The sequence below is a fragment of the Telopea speciosissima genome, chromosome 10 (genome assembly GCF_018873765.1).
Source record: "Telopea speciosissima isolate NSW1024214 ecotype Mountain lineage chromosome 10, Tspe_v1, whole genome shotgun sequence".
NCBI lineage: Eukaryota > Viridiplantae > Streptophyta > Magnoliopsida > Proteales > Proteaceae > Telopea > Telopea speciosissima.
The window spans coordinates 57,843,610-57,862,933 of record NC_057925.1 but is presented as its reverse complement, the minus strand read 5'-3'; the positions used below and the strand labels follow the sequence as shown (position 1 = coordinate 57,862,933).

Below are 19,324 nucleotides of genomic sequence, written 5' to 3'. Positions count from 1 at the left end.
TATACAAACTAGCTCTTCTCTTTCTGGGTTGAAGGAGGGGGGAGATCAAGAGCATGGGATTGATAAGCAGTATAATTTGACCTAATCAACACAAACGCCTTGTCTTTTTCTTTTCTTCGCAATTCCTTTTTCCAAAAAAGACTCCGTTTGGGAGTAAGTATAAACGGAATATATATCCTCATTGTAAATATTTATTTTTTAAAGGAACATATGATGTCAGGAAAAATGGTTGGGTAATCAATTTGAACTCTAAATATTATGGGTGCCTATGAAATTAGCTAGAAATAGATTGTAGATACCTTTATCTATGAAAATTTCCTTTGCTTCTATGATGTCATAGTCAAATCACATTTTAGATAAAATCCTTCATATTTGTTATCTCACCATTTTATGTGATTTATGATGCTTAAGATCCGTGAGCAATATTTAAATAAGTCGATAGTGGTCGATCTCCAAATCAATGCCGTGGGATTAATATATTTGTTTTCTTTATTAAATGTTTGTACATCAAATGAAAAAATGAAGGTAATGTATTTCACTTTTATTAGCACAAATAATAAATTTTGTATGTCATAGCCTTTATGAAATTTGAAAGAAGAAAGATGAAAGAATCTTATATTGACTAGCTATATTTTCCAAGTGGCAATTTGATTAACACTTAATCTTTGTGGACATATTCTCCATATCATCTTATACACATATTGAGGTAGAATTTTTCACATGTTAAAATAATGGTCTAGAAAATGGTTGAAAGCAAATTTTTTTTTTTTTTTAAAAAAAGGCAATTTAAATTGATGAACATACACGGTAAGAGTCTAATGCATGGTCGGCCTGGTTGAGATGGGTCTCTATATTTTATTCAAAAGATACTTTATCTATCCAATGATTAAAATGATCAGATCAACCATTTATATAGTTGAAGAAAATCTATTTAATATTGCTAAAAACAGTTTTTTTTTAAGAAAAATATGAAATAAGATGAAAATCAAGCAAATTCTGATTTTTAGAGTTTGTATTCGCTAATTTAGACATTCATAAAAGAAAAACAAAGGGCGGGGGCAAATTTTTATTGCAGAAGTTCCATTGTTATAAACAATAAAAAATAATCTTAATGTTATGCTTCACAAAAAATAGTTAATAGCAAGGAGAGAAAATGGTGACATGATCATATCCTCATGGTCTAATCATTCAAAAGTCAAAGCTCAACTAAAATTGGTTTGCTAATCCGAATCATTATTCTTAAAACTAAATCGAATTAAAAATGATTTCAAGAAAAAAACCACAGTAATTTTTAGGTTTGTGGCTTTTTCCAAGTGTGCTTGATTTTCTCCTCAAAGAGTCAAAGTCGGTAAAGACTAAAGAACCAGAGGACAAAAACTAGAACTCGAAGTTTTTGGGGTAAACTTTTGGTTCGCTTATGAAAACTTTGATCTAATCCATTTCAAGTATAATTAGGTTAGCATGAACCATTGATTCTTACAATTATACTTGGATGACCGATGGGGGTTGAAAATTCCAACCTTCCCATTCTTTGAAAGTGACACAAATGACATGAAGGGGCGAGACAGTGGCGGAGGGCCAAGATCCGGCTCCTCTCTAGGGAGTGCCCAAGGACACATCCAAAGGCTAGGCTACGGTGCACACATCTCGATGCATATCACATGTTGACCTGTATGCATCAGAATTTGTACACGATTGCTCAGCCGTTGGATGTGTCCCTGGGCACTCCTTGGGCAATGGGCTCCCTGGAGAGGAGCCAAATCCCGGAGGGCCAAGGGAAAGTAGATGCGAGAGGGTGAAGATGGAGCGGAGGTGAGATGGTAAAATTGAAAAAATAATCAATTTTAAGTTGTACCAATTAATAAGTTACTCGAAACTTGATATATAAACATGAGATACCTTAAATACATTTCGTTGATGCGCAAACACAGAGGAGGATAAAATGACCATCCTGCCCCCATGAAAGGCAGAAATCTCATCCCCATGCATGATGCTAATGTGCATGCTTTCATTGGGCCTTAGATGCGCACAAGGGCCACGCTCCCCCATAGAGAACGCGGACCAATAATTTACCCAACTGTTTACATTTTGGGTAATCCTTATCTGTAGAACTCAACGGCAACTTGAAAATGATCACATGCCATCTCAGTGATTCATGCTGTCCATCCACTTTAATCCAAGCCAAAGTAGGTAGTTAATCAGTTGGTTTGTTCTCGTGGCCATTTTTGTCATTTCAGAAAGGTAAAGGGTATTATGGTAAGATTAATGCATCATGAAATATTTGTTAGATTCAGGGGCATTTCTAGAAAGGTATCTGTTTTGTTGCTGAAAATTTCTGAGATTCTATTTGGACATTTTGGGAGGAGAGAAGAGGAACGCGTTTCTCTTCATTCTCTCTCTCAAATTTTTTTTTTTTTTTATTGAATTCACAGAAAGAGTTTAGAGATAGAGAGAGGGAGAGGAAGAGAAGGGAGTCACATGCTTAGAGGGAGAGAGAAGTCTCTCCGAAAGAGCTTTGACCCTCTCTCGTTCATGGCGTGTTCGCACCCTAAATTGAATTTTTCAACCTCTTCTTCCCAAACCCTTCCTTTGTTCCATTAAATCACCTTTGGATCTTTGAATCCATCTGGGTTTCCCTCAGATTGCTTTTCCTACGCGGTGGAATCTGAACATCTTGGTGGGTTTTTGTGTGTTTAATCTCCCGTCTTCTGCTTCGTTGCTTCTTGGGTTTTTGACTAATTTTAGGAGGCCAAGTTCTTTCTGTTCGTCCTTCCACCAAGGTTTATATTTCTCTTCGTTTCTCCAGCGTTTATCCCTGCAGAGCCGCGAGAGTTCTTACACAAAATTGGGTTCTTGAGGTTGTGCCTGGATTCCAACAATTTTGCAAGGAAAAAAAAATCTGCAGCCTTAGATTGGATATTTTTTCTTACCGTTTGACGCCCCTTCCAAATCTTGTCTTTTGATTTGTTCGGACATCAGAAGAATTGGAAAATTATAAGTTGTGATTCATGGGGAATTGCTGTGCAACGCCAGTGACTTCGTCGGGGAAGCAAAAGGGTAAAAAAAATAAGCCCAACCCTTTCTCGATTGATTATGCTGCGAATCATGGAACCGGAGGTGGACACAAGCTAACTGTCTTGAAAAATCCGACGGGTCGAGACCTTGGGGTCACATACGAGCTGGGTCGCGAGCTTGGTAGAGGTGAATTCGGGATCACGTATTTGTGCACCGACAAATCGACAGAGGCCGCATTTGCCTGCAAATCAATCTCAAAGAAGAAGCTGAGAAGTACAGTAGATATCGAAGATGTGAGGAGAGAGGTGGAGATCATGAAACATTTGCCCAAACACCCAAATATTGTGAGCTTGAAGGATACGTACGAGGATGATAATGCCGTCCATCTAGTGATGGAGCTGTGCGAAGGCGGTGAATTGTTCGATCGAATCGTTGCGAGGGGACACTACAGTGAACGGGCCGCTGCCGTTGTTACTCGAACCATCGTTGAAGTTGTTCAGGTTAGATCACTTAGATCCATTCAATCTCTCCGTTTAATGATGAATTCGTATTTAATTACTGATGCCTAAGATCTCACTCTGAATCTGGTTCATTTGATTTGATTTGATTTGTTGTGGGGTTATGGTTGTTTGTTCCTTGATGCAAATTTTGGGTTTTAATATCAAGAGAGGAGCTCTTATTGAAGGCTCAGTTCTTTGTCCATGTGTATTATTGTAATTATAGGTTCCACCTATGGACAGATGTTTGCTTTTATTTGTTGATAATGATTTTGATCGCGCCAAGTATTTGGGGATCTTGGTTGAACTAGCTTTAGTGCTTGGATCTCTGGAAATCGAATCTTTAACTGGTGAATTCAAGTTCTCACCTTTTTGCACAGAATCTATTTTTGGGATTTTCTCTTTATGAAATCCTTCTGAGTCCCCAGACCACACCAATCTTACATTTTTAGTAGGTGTGGGAGATACCTATTCACTTGTCAATTACAGAAAAAATGGAAACATGACTGATTTTGTCTTCCTATCACAGCTCTTCCTTAGTCTGAGTCATATTCTAGGTTATCCATGATTCTTTGTCCAAGGTTCCCACTAAAGTCCTGTCACTTGATCTTTATTCCTTATCCTATATTTTATTTTTATTTCCTACCCAGTATTTTGAAACTTCCCTATTGGCTTTGCTTCCATTTTCCTCTTGGAAATAACTAGTACTGGGAATCTAGTATCAGTTACTCCCTTTCGGGTTCTACTAATAATAATTTATGTTCTTTTGAGGGGAAAATAAAAATTGAGATTGACCTTTTTTGTTTGGTTATTCTGTGTTCAAGTTGTTCCTTTAAAGTTGACATTAGTCTCCTTACTTCCCTGCCAGATGTGCCACAAACATGGGGTGATGCACCGGGACCTCAAACCTGAGAACTTTTTATTTGCAAACAAGAAGGAAACAGCTCCCCTGAAGGCAATTGACTTTGGGTTATCTGTTTTCTTTAAACCAGGTATTGATTTGTAGTATTGCTATTGCCTTTTTTTTGTTCTATATCGTTTGATTTGGTGAAAATTTCCACTCAATCATGGACTAAGGTTTATCTTTCCCCACAGGTGAGCGGTTTACAGAGATAGTTGGAAGTCCTTACTACATGGCTCCAGAGGTTCTGAAGCGAAATTATGGCCCAGAGGTTGATGTCTGGAGTGCTGGAGTGATCCTTTACATTTTATTATGTGGTGTCCCACCTTTCTGGGCAGGTACTTTTCTTCATTTCAGACAGTTTCTCTATTTCTAGCGTATTTTACTTGAGGCCATACAAAGTCAATAAGTGCACATTGGTACAGTTTGTGAAGGATTCATAAAATTTAGGGTATAAGATATATGCATTGCTCTTTTCTTTTTTTTTTTGGGGGGGGAGGAAGGTAAGGTAATGATATCAATCAGAAGTTTCTGTATCCTATATTCTTGGCACTGAATCTCTCATTTTATCACTCATTCCCCTTCCTTAATATGTGCATTCTGCTCATGCAGAAACTGAGCAAGGAGTTGCACAGGCTATCATTCGCTCAGTGATAGATTTTAAGAGAGACCCTTGGCCTAAAGTTTCTGATAATGCAAAAGACCTTGTGAAGAGGATGCTTGATCCAGATCCAAAGCGGCGATTGACAGCTCAGGAAGTACTTGGTAATGTTCAGTTCTTGTACAATTAGTGTCTCATCTAAATAGAGTAATGCACTTTTGACTTAAAATTGCTTCTTGTTGAAGCATGGCTAAGTGTAACTCTGTAAAACTTAAAAAGTTTTTCTGTCCTGAACTTCTGAATACAGATCATCCTTGGTTGCAAAATGCGAAGAAGGCTCCAGATGTCAATCTGGGTGAAAATGTCAGAGCTAGACTCCAACAATTCTCTGTAATGAACAAGCTCAAAAAAAGAGCTTTAAGGGTAAGGCTACAGAGCTTGTGGAACATAATCTATCTTGTTTGGGTGTTCTCCTATATGAATTGTAGAGCCCCTTGATGGTTGACATTGAGCTGAAATTATCATTTCCACAGGTGATTGCTGAACATTTGTCACATGAGGAAGTGGCTAGAATAAAGGAAGCATTTGAGATGATGGACACTGCAAAAACTGGAAAGATCAACCTTGAGCAGCTAAGATCTGGAGCAAAAAATCTTGGCCACCCTATCCCTGATGCAGACCTCCAGATTCTAATGCAGGCTGTAAGTACATCCCATGGTTTACTCTGCATCTTTTTATTTTTCTTTTTTGAAAATTTTGATTTTTTTCCACACATTTTTCTTTTCCCATTTGAGAACCTTCTAATCATATCCCTACCAATTATTTCTATGAGATATGGGGACAAGATCTTATTTACTTGTATTGATGGGTTGTTGATGAGTGGAAATTGTGTGAATGTTAGTTAGCAGCTTGAAAAATCATGCACAAGACTATTGATTTATTTTAAAGAGCCTGCTAGTTGGCATTATATGAAGGGGCATCTCTGTTAATTTGAAAGTTTGAAACTGATTTTACAGGCCGATGTGGATGGTGATGGAGCTCTGGACTATGGAGAATTTGTCGCTGTTTCAGTACACATGAGAAAGATTGAGAACGATGAGCATCTTCGTAAAGCTTTTGCATTTTTTGACCAAAACCAGAGTGGTTACATAGAGATTGAAGAGCTACGGGAAGCCTTGGCTGATGAAGTCGGTAACAATGAGGAAGTCATCAATGCCATTATTCGCGATGTGGACACGGACAAGGTTGGTGTTACATATCTATATGCCATTTTCCACATATATACATGTATAGTATGTTGATTATAACCCAATCTCTCGATCATTGAACAATTGCAGGATGGACGCATTAGTTATGAAGAATTTTCTGCGATGATGAAGGCAGGCACAGATTGGAGGAAAGCATCAAGGCAGTATTCTCGAGAACGGTTCAATACTTTGAGTTTGAAATTGATGAAAGATGGGTCATTGCAGGTAACAACAAATGAGGGCAGATGAAACAAGAAAGAGAAGAAATAATTTTGAAAAATGAAAGCGAAACAGATTCGTTGTGCTTTTGTTTTGTCATCAAAATTCGTTTTTTTTTTCCCCCACCTATTTCTTTCGTCTCTTTTTTTGTTTGTTTTTATGGGTTCTTGAATTTCTTTTTATTCTTTCTTTCTCTTATCTTGGATTCTGGGTAGGGGGTGGGGGGAGGGAAGTTGTAAGAATGGAGATGAGATTGTCATATGTTTCAGAAGTGGGCTATACTGTAGCTATTTGTATTTGATGAGGGATTGCAGGAGAGAACTAAGTTTAGAATTAAGATGTGGGAAGATTGTTTTGGTTGTAAATATGTAATTTGGCTCACACGCCCTTTCATGAACAAAGTAATTTGCATTGTTACTGTATGGAGTTAAGATTCCCTACCTCCTCAAAAGTGCAAAACAGTGAAACATCCATGGCCACACCCACATGGGATGAAAGGTAATGTTCCATCACTATGCCTAAGTTATATCTTTCATGTGGGGTGACAAAAGATGAAGACCAGCCAACTATAACTATATTTGGTTTTTTTTCTCCAAATTTAGTGTACCTCTCTCTATATTTCGTTGTGGATGTGCTTGGCTCTGATTTTTCTTTCCGAATGGGATGGGAAGATGAAGATGGTCTCTTTTTAGCTGCATTCAGTTTTGTTCATGAACTCAAGTTAAACAAACGGGGAAGCAATCTCTTGGCGTGGTGGTGGCTGCCATTCGCATTATAGCTGTGGCTTAAGTCTTGGGAGAGGTTGCTTGTTCGACTCTTCCTCCCCCCACCTTTCCCAACAGATGCTTGACATCTTGTTAATTTCCCCTTGTCCCCTCTTCTAATGGGAACCCCACTTTTTGGTGTTGGTTGGATCTGATTAAAAAAGATATGATACCGAGATTTAATTCCATGGTTGCAACTTGATGTCCCCAAATTTGTGGATACATAATCCATGCTAAGCAAAATAAGTTGACAAATATGAATTTGTATTGCTTTTCATGTGAAAAAAAAAAAAAAAAACTGAAACATAAACATGTATTTTTTTGGGAGTAGTTTTCCTGAACAGCACATCAAATGACAAAATAATGGATCACACAAATATTTGCTACATGGTGTATTAAGTGGGATTGAAATTTTGTGGACAAATAGATCCTTAGGCCTTGGAAGTAATCAACCTAACTCGGTTCTTATGGTCTGAGTACAATGCACCCAACTCCCGTCACCCTAGTCCTAGAAGCAGTTGCCTCATCTATGAAGATAGATAGGGCTTCAACTGGAGGGGGAGGAGGACTCGAGACCGTGTGCGCTTGCTTCTCACAAGAGGCAGTACTTGGGAGAAGAGAAAGAACTTCACCAACACTTCTATTTACCATATCCACCCAAGATCTAAAGGGGTGAAGGATGCTTTAAACACTCTTGCATTTCTGAGCTTCCAGATTTTGCAAGATAATAGACATCAAAGATAAACATCAGACTAAACAACACATCTCTGCTTTAGTTTCGTCAAGACTCCATAACCCCCCGCCTTCTACAAAAAAAGATTTTACTTTAGGTGGATAGGGGAGTTCCACAAAATTCTCCAAACCTCCTTTGGAGTAGAGAGTGCTTTTCCAACTGACTTGGAGTAGCAAGAGGATAGCTGATAGCCCAACCTATAAGCAGATTTGATAGAGAAATTTTCATCTAAGGTGGGGCCCCAACAAATCTTACCATATTTTATTCCAAAGAATATAAAACTGTTACAACAAAATTCATCTACAACTACCTCCACCCCCACACCCCCAATATTGTGGATCCCTCTCATTCATTTTTTTTTTCTTTATTTAAAAAAAAAAAAAAAAAAAAGAAAGAAAAAAAGAGAATCCTAAGACCCAAACATAAAAGAAATAGTAGTCATTGAAGCACTAATTAATCTCAAAAAATGTCTAAATTAGGCTTTAGATTTTCTTTAATTTGTAATCCTAGATTTGTGCTTGAATGGACTGCCACTAACTTTCTACTACTAAATACTAAAAGACCATTTACTTGATTCTTGATCCCCTCTAGAGAATTGCAACTAACTGTATCTATAAGCTATCAGGCCTTGGATTGGTGGAAATCTTCTTTCCACCTTCCTAACCAATCTTTCTTGTAATTGGTCGAACCCCCCAAGGATCAAATTGGTAGTTAGTTTAACTTGGATTAAATTTTATTTAAGTCTCTTAGCCTTTTGGGTCTACCAATAATAAATAGACTTAAAAAGTAGTTGGATGTGAAAACCATATGTTATTGGATTTGGAATAACAGCATTATCCCTAACTTTAATTTGGTTTCCTCCCATAATCATAGTAGGGTCTTGGGGTCTAAATCTCTAGGTGGACGCATTCATGGCCTAAGGGGACCCATCTGCTTATAATTGTGAGGGCATGGGTCGAATGGGCTTTAAAGACATACCCTATCCTTATGGACCAATGACTAAAAGAACTGGGCTCAAGCCCAGTGATATATGCAAAGTATATTGGCTTAAACAGCTCAATTGTGAGTAGGGGTTTTAATCGGTTGGTTCGTACGGTTCATTTTGGTCGGGCTGGACTGATCTTCAGGCTAGACTGGGCCAAACTAAAACCAAGCCCGATAAGAGGAGACTCTGTTTTGGTTCGGTTTGGTTCTGCTTTTGTTGGTTACATTTTTATCGGTTTGATATTGGCCTCTGTTTGGTTCAGTTTCGATGAAAAAAAAAATATTTTTAGGGTTGTATGATTGGTTATTGATTTTTTATTGGTTTATGTATTGGGTTCAGTCTGTTTTGGCCAGTTTGGCAAGGTTTTTTGTGATTTCACAAAAGTCCAGCCCAAAACCAGCCCAATAAGGGTTCGATTTGGTTTCAGGTTGGAACTGTTCAGGTTCAGTCGATCTAACTGGTTCAAGCTGAAATTTGATACCCTTACTTGTAGGATTCAAAAGAATTGGGGTAAAACTTTACTATTACAGGTTGGTGCAAAAGGAAGGCTGCATTTGCTATAAATTCTTGGAATGCATTTGAGATCGATAATACATTCTAACTTAACTTTTGTCTTTGTTCAGAACTGAGATATAATAGACCCACAGAAGTTGAATCAAGTGGGAAAAATATAGATTTGCTTATACCTAATGCTTGACCATTTGAGAGGATAAAAAAAGGCCATTGCCCATGTTTTAAATAAATGATTCGATTTTGATTTCCAGTCTTCATAATTTGAATTGATCTAGAACTGAAATCAGATTGATTAACAACAATAACAATAACTCATACTTATTCCAATTAAATCAGGTCCGCTACACGGATCCTTGCAAAGACGAAAAGAAACACAACGCGTCACAACAAGAAATCATATTAAACATATTAACTAGGATCAATTACGCGATATTTGCCCTCCAATTAGTTCTATTTAACGTCATATTAGAAACAATAACTAAACTTTGCATGTCTTTCTTCATTGCTAAATCGATGAAACAGGATCGATTAACACCTAAGGCAAAATCGATGAAAATAACACGTGGAAGTGCATAAGCAGTAAAAAATTTATTTTCATATGGCATGTCACATGTGTCATTGTCAAGAAGATCCCCCAAGTTATAAGAATAATAAGACAGCCCAATGTTTAGCGGTTCCGGTTTATAAAATGGACATAGTCGGTCCAGCGTTTCTTAGTTCGTTCTGTGCATTTGGTATATTGTGATTTTTGGAGTTCATCTTTCGTTTCTGTTTTTCGAATTTGTTGCTTCCCTCTCTTTCTTATTCGACCTCGACAACTCTTACTTCGCCGACTGATGATTTTCAGGTGAGTTTTATTTGAGGGTTTACGAAGATTTTGTTGGGTATATTATCGGTTTCTTGTAGTTTGATTCCAAACTTGATATGCAGGGTGTATTGCTTTAAGTAATCTTGTTTTTTTCTGCTTCAAACAGGTCTTTCTTTGTTTTTTGTTTCTTTGGGGTGGTAGAAATGTTAGCAAGAATTGCTTCAGCTTATTTTTTGATGGATCACGAGGTGATTGATATTGTTGTTATTGCTTTATTGTGTATAGTAAGAATATATCGAAGATGACTGTGACTCCAAAAATCTCCATCGTCGATGGAAACTTAGTCGTTCTTGGGAAAACTATACTGACGAATTTGCCCGACAATATTGTGCTGACACCCGGGACCGCCGAGGGGCTCGTTGCAGGTGCCTTCATAGGTGCAACGGCGACTGCTAGAAAAAGCCTCCACGTTTTCCCCTTGGGTATATTTGAGTGAGTTCAATCACTGTACAATTTGATTATTACGCCATTACTAGCTTTTTCAAGCGCATTTTGATTGCTTTGCTTCAACAGGGGTCTTCGTTTCATATGTTGTTTCCGGTTCAAGCTATGGTGGATGACACAGAGAATGGGAACTTGTGGGAAGGATGTTCCCCTGGAGACCCAATTCTTGCTCATCGAGAGCAAAGAAGGCAACGCTGATGAAGCCAATGAAGGGGACACACCAACTGTCTACACTGTCTTTCTTCCTATCCTTGAAGGCCAGTTCCGTGCTGTTCTTCAAGGCAACGAGAAGAATGAGTTAGAGATTTGCCTTGAGAGTGGTAAGTAAATTACCTCTTACGGAAATGTACGGTTCGAATTTTGGGGGGTCGGAGCTTTCTGTCATGGAAACACAATTCAAGTTGGAGAAATCAATCAATCAATCAATCATACAATGAGTCAAAATTTATGAAGCTTATAGGATTTGGATTGGAAAACAAAGTAAAAGGTGGAGTTCGGAAGAACCAAAACGATTGGGTTTTTCGTTTGTGCTGTGGTTGATTTTGCAGGAGACAATGCTGTTCGGACCAACCAAGGACTTCACATGGTCTATATGCATGCTGGGACTAATCCTTTCAAAGTTATTGTAGAAAACCTAGAACCTGTAACCAATAACTTGAGAAAAGAGAAAAAAGAGAGAATGAGAGAATAATAACTTGTTGTTTTTATTGATAGGAAAGCCTCTCTATTTATAATAGAGGGAAAATTACAAATAGAAAATTTCTAATCATGATAGGATTTCAAGTTACAATAGGAAAAGAACTAGAACTAACAACTCAAACTGAAACTATGACTAGCAACTCACAGTAGAATTAGGACTTGACATAATTAAAAACTAGAACTCTAACTAGGACTAGGAAAATAGAAGATACACATATCAACCAAATCACTGTTCACGTGAACAGTGTCATGTGAATAGTACTTCTCAACACTCCCCCTCAAGCTGGATTATATAAATAAATAAATAAAGAAAATCCAGCTTGAACTAAAGAAAAAAGAACTCCTAATAATGCTAACACTCCCCCTCAAGTTGGTGCATACAAGGTACTAATGCCCAACTTGAACAAAATAAAAAAAAATTAAGTTGTAGTAGAATCCAACTTGACATATGAATGCAGTTCCCAAATAAACCTTCAAGAACTTAAAAAAATAGATCTTCAAAACTTAGACAGACATGATCAGCAAATCGGGACTGGAATGTCTTCCAAAAAAGACAGCTTTCAACGATCTTCAATAGCTATCTAGTGATGAATCTCAGATTGTCATAGTGACTTAGAATCTTAAAGTGAAATAACTAGAGCAGCAAGTAGCGAAAACAAACTGAATCAAGCAGCGGAAAAAATACTGTATCAACCCAACTGAAAGTCCTCAAATAGGCAACAACCAAATATCTTTAATATTTCAATACTTCAATCTCCCCCTTACGGCAGACTCAACCCAATAACAAAGTAGATACCCATTGGCAATGGTGAAAACTCTAATCGTCTATACTTTGCACCAAGTGTTCTTGCAAGTTCTGCTTCTACAATGTCTGCAGGTGTACTGTACATAATCCCCTCCTCACGTGTAGTACACGTGGACATAATAGAGATGATGTAAGAGATAGGGCAAAAACATAATATTTCAGAATTTTCCAAAGGTGCTATGGGTAAGTAAAAAAGAAGGAATGGCAAAATTGTAATTTACCAGCAGTTTCCAAAGGTTATGGGTAAATACCAAATGTATGTTTTGGGATATGAAGGGAATTAGCATTATTGAAAGGGAACGGTGTTGGAAAAAAAAAAGGATGGCATGACTGTAATTTGATGAAAATTCACTTTTAAATACAATCCAAGCCTAAGGATAAACTGGTAATAAACTAGAATTTTCAAGGGTCAATTGGATAGTCAAATAGAGGAATGGCAAAATTGCAAATAACATAAAGTGGAATAAGGGATGGTAGTTTTGTAAATAAGCAGAATTTTGCAAGGGGCCCTTGGTAAATAAGAAAGTAATGGGTCATGTAGGGAATTGGATTTATAGATGGGGGATATACTTGGAATGAGGAAACTCTTAATGGCAAGATGTAAATAATCATAAAAAGGATGGACAATAATAAATGGTAAGGTACTAGGTAGTAGGTTAGTAGCATTAAATACCTAATAAATTAAAACTTAAAAGGAAAAGATAAAGGAAACGTGAGGAAGGGGGAGGCAACAAGAGCTAACGTGATATGAGTATAGTGACATAAGATGGGGGTAATATGGGAAAATTAGGTTAAAATAAAATAAAAAAATCATAGAGAATGATGTTATCTCCTTTCTTACGATTCAACAGAACCAGCAAATCCAGCGGAAAAGGAAACCTGAGATTTGAAGAATAGCAGCGGTCTCCCATCTCCACCGTGAACCAGAGGCGGAAACTTGAGAATCGACCATACCAATATCTCTTCTGACGGCTCTAGTAGTTCAATTCGATAGCAAACAGGGAGATTTCTTCGCTACTCCAAATCAAAGTCACATTCAATAGAGAATAAAATCAAGGTCAGATTGCAGTATCTGGTTTCTCCAGCAGATCAACGCAATATATCGATGAACCAAGAACAAAGCATCAATTTCATGGCATTCAAAAGAACCAAGCAGGGATTTCCAGAAGGGGAGACTTGATCGATCTTCAAAAAAGAAGAACCGATGTGCAAAAAAACTCCAATCTACAATCTCCCAGTTGTTGGATAGAACTGATTCAAAAAATTGGGCAGAATCGATGCAGCCATTGACCAATCCTTCGATCCAGTAAATACTATAACCATAGCAGCGACAGCCAGAGGCAGAAAAGAGGTGGATTCGAAGAATCAGCAGTGGCAAAGCATCGACTTGAGGTAGCAATCTTGGATTCAGCAGAACCAGAGCCCTATCAGTAAAATCGAAGGAAATAACAAGTAACCTGGAATTTCAGCAGCAAATTTATATTCCTCAACTATCGACTGCAAATTTGATCGGAACTAGTGAATAAAATCAGTAATCTTCGACTCAGAAGTAAACTCGAGCAACAGTTTATGATAACCATGGAAAATCCGAACATGGCAGCAGTAGAAAACGATAGCAGATTCGAAGCTCCAAAAAACCCTAGAGTAACAGCAGATGCAGACCAAGAATGATGGCATGCGGTGCTGAAACAACTAGAAGAAGAAACCAATACGAAACCCTAGTTCTCCTTTTTTTATGAACTAGGGTTTCTCCATAAATCGGAGAACCTTGAAACGACTCTCAAACCGGCAATCTTGGAGAGAATCAGTCACTGGTTGCCTAGCTCTGATACCATGTAGAAAACCTAAGACTTGTAACCAGTAACTTGAGAGAAGAGAAAAAAAGAGAGAATGAGAGAATAATAACTTCTTGTCTTTATTGATAGGAAAGCCCCTCTATTTATAATAGAGAGGAAATTACAAATAGAAAAGGGAACTCCTAATCAAATTAGGAATTCTTAATCATGATAGAATTCCAAGTTATAATAGGAAAAGAACTAGAACTAACAACTCAAATTGAAACTAAGACTAATAACTCTCAGTAGAATTAGAACTTGATATAATTAGATACTAAGACTCCAACTAGGACTAGGAAAATAGAAGATACACATATCAACCAAATCACTGTTCACGTGAACAGTACTTCTCAACAGTCATCAACCAAGCTGTAATGTAAGTCCCTCTTTCTTCTCTTTTTTGAAATTTGGAATAAGAAACAGAGGAAATCCTCGTGTCCTTGAAGGGAAGATCTTGAAAGAGAGTTTCTATAAACGTTCTGAGTGGGGAGTTTCCCAGCCCCTACAACTAACGCAGAAATTGTGGGGATAATGGATGATAGACACTATCCATTCGCTTGTTTTCTTGTGAAAACAGGGCCATTGAAAAACATATGCAAACTTTCCTCCACAGGGAGAAGAAAAGGGTAAGTTTCATTTAATTCTTGGAAGCATGACCTTCACATTCAAAATGATTTTTGTGGTCTCTTTTCCGGTTTATGGTGATGCAGTTACCTTCTTTCCTTGACTGGTTTGGCTGGTGCACATTGGATGCTTTCTATACAGACGTCACAGCTGAGGGCGTCGAAGAAGGCCTGAGAAGGTTGTTTTTCTTCCTCTTCCATAATATCTAAAGAAGAGGGGAGAGAGACAGTAGTGTACACTGAGGAGAGATTACTAATTAAACTAAGTTTTCTTTTGCAGCCTGTCTGAGGGTGGGGCGCCTCCTCGTTTCTTGATTATCGATGATGGTTGGCAACAGATTGGTAACGAGGTGAAGGATACCAACAGCGTTGTCCAAGAAGAAGCACAGTAAAATATTTCTCCCTTTCTCCTGGTATGAATTACTTCATCATCATCAGATCAGATGGCACTTCAAATATATTGCTTCTATAGATTTTGACTGGCTCTGATTTTATTTTTATTTTTTTTCAATTGAATTGATCCGTAATAGATTCGCTAGCAGACTCACCGGAATAGAAGAAAATGCGAAGTTCCAAAAGGAAAGCAAGAACGACCATTTGCTAGGTCTAAAAAGCGTGATAGACGAAGCCAAGCAAAATCACAATGTGAAGTAAGTGGTCCATCGTCCTCATTTACTTTCCTCATTCCAATTAATGAACTGATTGGGTGTTTATAATTAACTGAAACAAAACCCACCCTCTTCAAATACTTGCCCAAACGCACTAAGGAACTAAGAAGCATTCATGGGGCTCACCAATTGTATGAGGCAATGGGAGTGAGGTTCTACATGCAAAAGATTGTAGCATAAAAATAAATGTAGATATCTTTTAACTGAATCAACTCATCTAACTTGATTAATTTGTGTAATCTACTTGTTATATTGTACAGATTTGTATACGTCTAGCATGCTCTTGCCGGTTATTGGGGTGGGGTGAAACCGGCTGCTGCTGGCATGGAACACTACGACACTGCATTGGCATACCCAGTTCAGTCACCAGGAGTATTAGGGAACCAGCCAGACACTGTCATAGACACCCTTGCCGTGCACGGTCTTGGGCTTCTTAACCCAAAGAAGGTGTTTAACCTCTACAATGAGCTTCATGCCTACCTTGCCTCCTGTGGGATCGATGGAGTTAAGGTCGACGTCCAGAACATCATTGAGACCCTTGGAGCAGGCCATGGTGGTCGTGTTGCACTCACCCGTGCCTACCACCAGGCCCTTGAAACCTCTATTGCTCACAACTTCCCCGACAATGGCTGCATTGCTTGCATGTGCCACAACACCGATGGAATTTACAGTGCCCAGCAGACAGCCGTGGTGAGAGCTTCTGATGATTTCTACCCCAGGGACCCGGCATCTCACACCATCCACATTGCTTCGGTGGCATACAACACTCTTTTCCTTGGCGAATTCATGCAACCCGACTGGGATATGTTCCACGTAAGTAATCATCGGTGTCTTGCTTTGTAATTGCACTAATTGACTGGTAGTTGAAAGCCACTAGTAGTTTCAACAATCAAAGATAGATATGATTGACAACTACTCTGCAGAGCCTACACCCAGCCGGAGAGTATCATGCTGCTGCTCGAGCCATTGGCGGATGTGCTATTTATGTCAGGTAATTTTCACACCTAACACCCAAATTGCCTCCTCGTAAGCATTTTAATTAGCTTCTGTTTTGGTTGCAAAGCTGGGATTGAAGTCTTCTCAGTCTGTTGAGTCTTACTGGAGGATGATGTTTTTTTTTGTTTGGCCTTGACCAGTGATAAGCCAGGCAACCACAACTTCGAGCTCTTGAAGAAGCTGGTCCTTCCTGATGGGTCTGTGCTGCGTGCCCTACTCCCTGGAAGGCCCACTCGCGACTGCCTGTTTGTGGACCCTGCTAGGGATAGAACCAGGTTCTTTGCTCCATTTCCATCTTCTTGTCTAGTGATCGATATGAAAGTAATCATAGTATCTCCTTTAAGACTCAGCAGTTAAAGAGCATGTTCTGGAACATATAATTTGGAAATGAGATGCGCAGCTTGCTCAAAATATGGAACACAAACAAATGCTCTGGTGTGGTGGGTGTGTTCAACAGCCAAGGCGCTGGGTGGTGCAAGATTGCCAAGAAGGCACGCATCCACGATGCATCCCCTGGGAACCTCAGTGGCTCTGTTCGCGCCACTGATGTTGAAGTAATGGATCATGTTGCTGGTCCTGAATGGAATAGTGAAACAATTGTCTATGCCCATAAATCAGGTGAGTAAAGTCTTATTGGATGTGAGTCTCAACTATGTGATACTACAAAAAAGTTTCATGGTGGTAGAGAGACAAATGTGTACTAATGTGATACATTGGTGCCACTGCAGGGGAGTTGGTTCGGCTACCAAAAGTTGCTTCACTGCCTGTGACACTCAAGGTCCTGGAGTATGAGCTCTTCCACTTCTGTCCCCTCAAGGTGAGCCCTTAATGATCCCCAGCTTTGAAAGTTTTATTTCTGTTCATGGTGATACAGATTCTTATTTGGCCAACAGCATACATGCCTATTCTAGCATAAAGATAATTTCCCTCCTATCCTCTCCCCTGCTCTTTGTGATGCAGGAAATCACAGCCAACATCTCCTTTGCACCCATAGGCCTGCTCGACATGTTCAACTCCGGTGGGTCTGTGGAGCAATTTGTAGTTCGGAAGGATACTGAGAAGAAATCAGAACTGTTTGGTGGTGAAGTCCCACCTGAGCATCCAAGTTTGCTCAGTGAGAATAGGTCGCCATCTGCAACTATAGTCCTCAAAGTCAGGGGATGTGGCCGGTTTGGCGCCTACTCATCCCAATGCCCCCTGAAGTGTACAGTGGGTACCCAAAAAACCGAATTCAGCTACAACTCTGACACTGGACTACTGACTTTGACCATCCCCTTCCCTGAGGAGGAGATGTACAGATGGTCTGTGGAAATCCAAGTTTAATTACCAGAGATTTGAAACCGAAGAACATAAAAACAAAGTAAACTTCATGATTGTGGGGGAGATGGCAAGGTTTGGGGGTTGTAGAGAGAGTAAGGAGGACATGTATAGGGTGTACATGGTGAGAGTTGGGGATGTATCTGATTTATCACTGCTATGCTAATGTATGTAAAGAGACAGGGAAGGGGGGGGGGGGGGGGGAATCTTCTTCAGGGGAACGAGTAGAGAAATGTTTTGCTTTGCTCTTTGTTATAAAAACTGATACTAGTAGTAGTGGTAATCTTTATTGATCTTATGCAGTGCCTTCTTTTGTGTCAAGTAAAGCCTATTTTTAGCAATGTTCCTATGATGGGATTGGTTCCTGTTTCTGTTCATTAGCTTCAAATATGTGCTAAGCCAGCCACCCATTACACTGTGTTAGCTGTAGGGAGTATGGCCCTGAAATTGACTTTGTTGACCTGGCCGGCCCTACTGAAGCTGGAATGTAAAGACAAGCAAGTCTTTCTGTGGTAGCAAGATTGTTCAAGCACATGAATCATACTAGAGTCCATCACAAGGTCAAATCACCAATCATTGGTGAAGGAGAACTTAATCTATAGAGACTTGTGAGAAAGCAAAAGGCTCTGGGACCCAAAATTGTATAAGGAAGCTTGGGATGGATAGATTGCAACTGAATCCTAAAAAAGACTGAAATGAGGAGAAAATTAGGGTGTTTGAAGATGCTTGGAGTGGGAAAATTTTATGAAGTGTGTCCAAACCTTTAAAGAACTATTCCATCAAAAGGAGAATCCACCACATGCTTATTTGGAGAGAATTATAAGCTGAAATGAAACCCTACTCATACTAAGAGAGGACTAAACCAAGTGTGTACCACACTTTCTCAATGGAAGAGTAGTTTTGATAAGATGAAGTTTACTATGGGCAGTAAGTTTATGGTAAAATTTTTCTATAATCCTCTCATGGTAATATAGGATAACATCCATTGTCACTAAGAAAGTTGTGAAGGAATGGTCTTTCATATGTAACAGAGTTTGATTATTTAATCTTGTTGATATGATGCAGAAGGGAATAACTGAAAAGACTAAAGAAAGACATGGTGCATAAGGTCAATTGAAGTGATTAATAAGATCATGACCAATATCTAGTAAATATTTTAATTTAGTTTAGAGAAAGAACGCTTACCAGTCGCATGGTTACTGCACCTGTTCAGTCCCCATTGAAATCGAAAATCCCATCCAAATCTATGCTTTTGTGCGCACCCTCATTGGTCTGGTGCTGGTGTAAGGGCTACTCAGCCAGTTAGCGTTCTCTTGCCCTTTAAATTAATATGTAAAAATTGTTAGTGGCCACTTTGTGCAAAAAATACCAAATGTAAGGACCAACTCCAGTCCACCCCTTTTGAAACCCTACTAAAGTAGGACTAATACAAGATTACAAGGTTACAACCTTTTTCTTTTTAATTTAGTCGCCATACAGTTGTCAACATTTAAGGTGACAAGTCATAAGAATTAGAATAGCAAAATACTTAAAGTGCAGTGCCTTTGTATGGAAAATAGAAAAACATAGAAATCTTTATATAAATTCATGAACA

At 38.8% G+C, this 19,324-nt stretch overlaps 1 protein-coding gene and 1 pseudogene across 1 annotated transcript; both read left to right on the top strand.

Moving 5' to 3' along the window:
• Positions 1-2,841: 2,841 nt before the first annotated feature.
• Positions 2,842-6,546, top strand: LOC122642094 (calcium-dependent protein kinase 20-like). The gene is made up of 8 exons (XM_043835511.1): positions 2,842-3,515; positions 4,381-4,504; positions 4,608-4,751; positions 5,026-5,178; positions 5,322-5,437; positions 5,548-5,715; positions 6,031-6,258; positions 6,352-6,546. Exons 1-8 carry the CDS (start codon positions 3,009-3,011, stop codon positions 6,508-6,510), a joined length of 1,599 nt encoding a protein of 532 aa, XP_043691446.1. The 5' UTR covers positions 2,842-3,008; the 3' UTR covers positions 6,511-6,546.
• Positions 6,547-10,584: 4,038 nt separating this feature from the next.
• On the top strand, positions 10,585-17,788 carry LOC122644180 (annotated as a pseudogene).
• Positions 17,789-19,324: the final 1,536 nt, after the last annotated feature.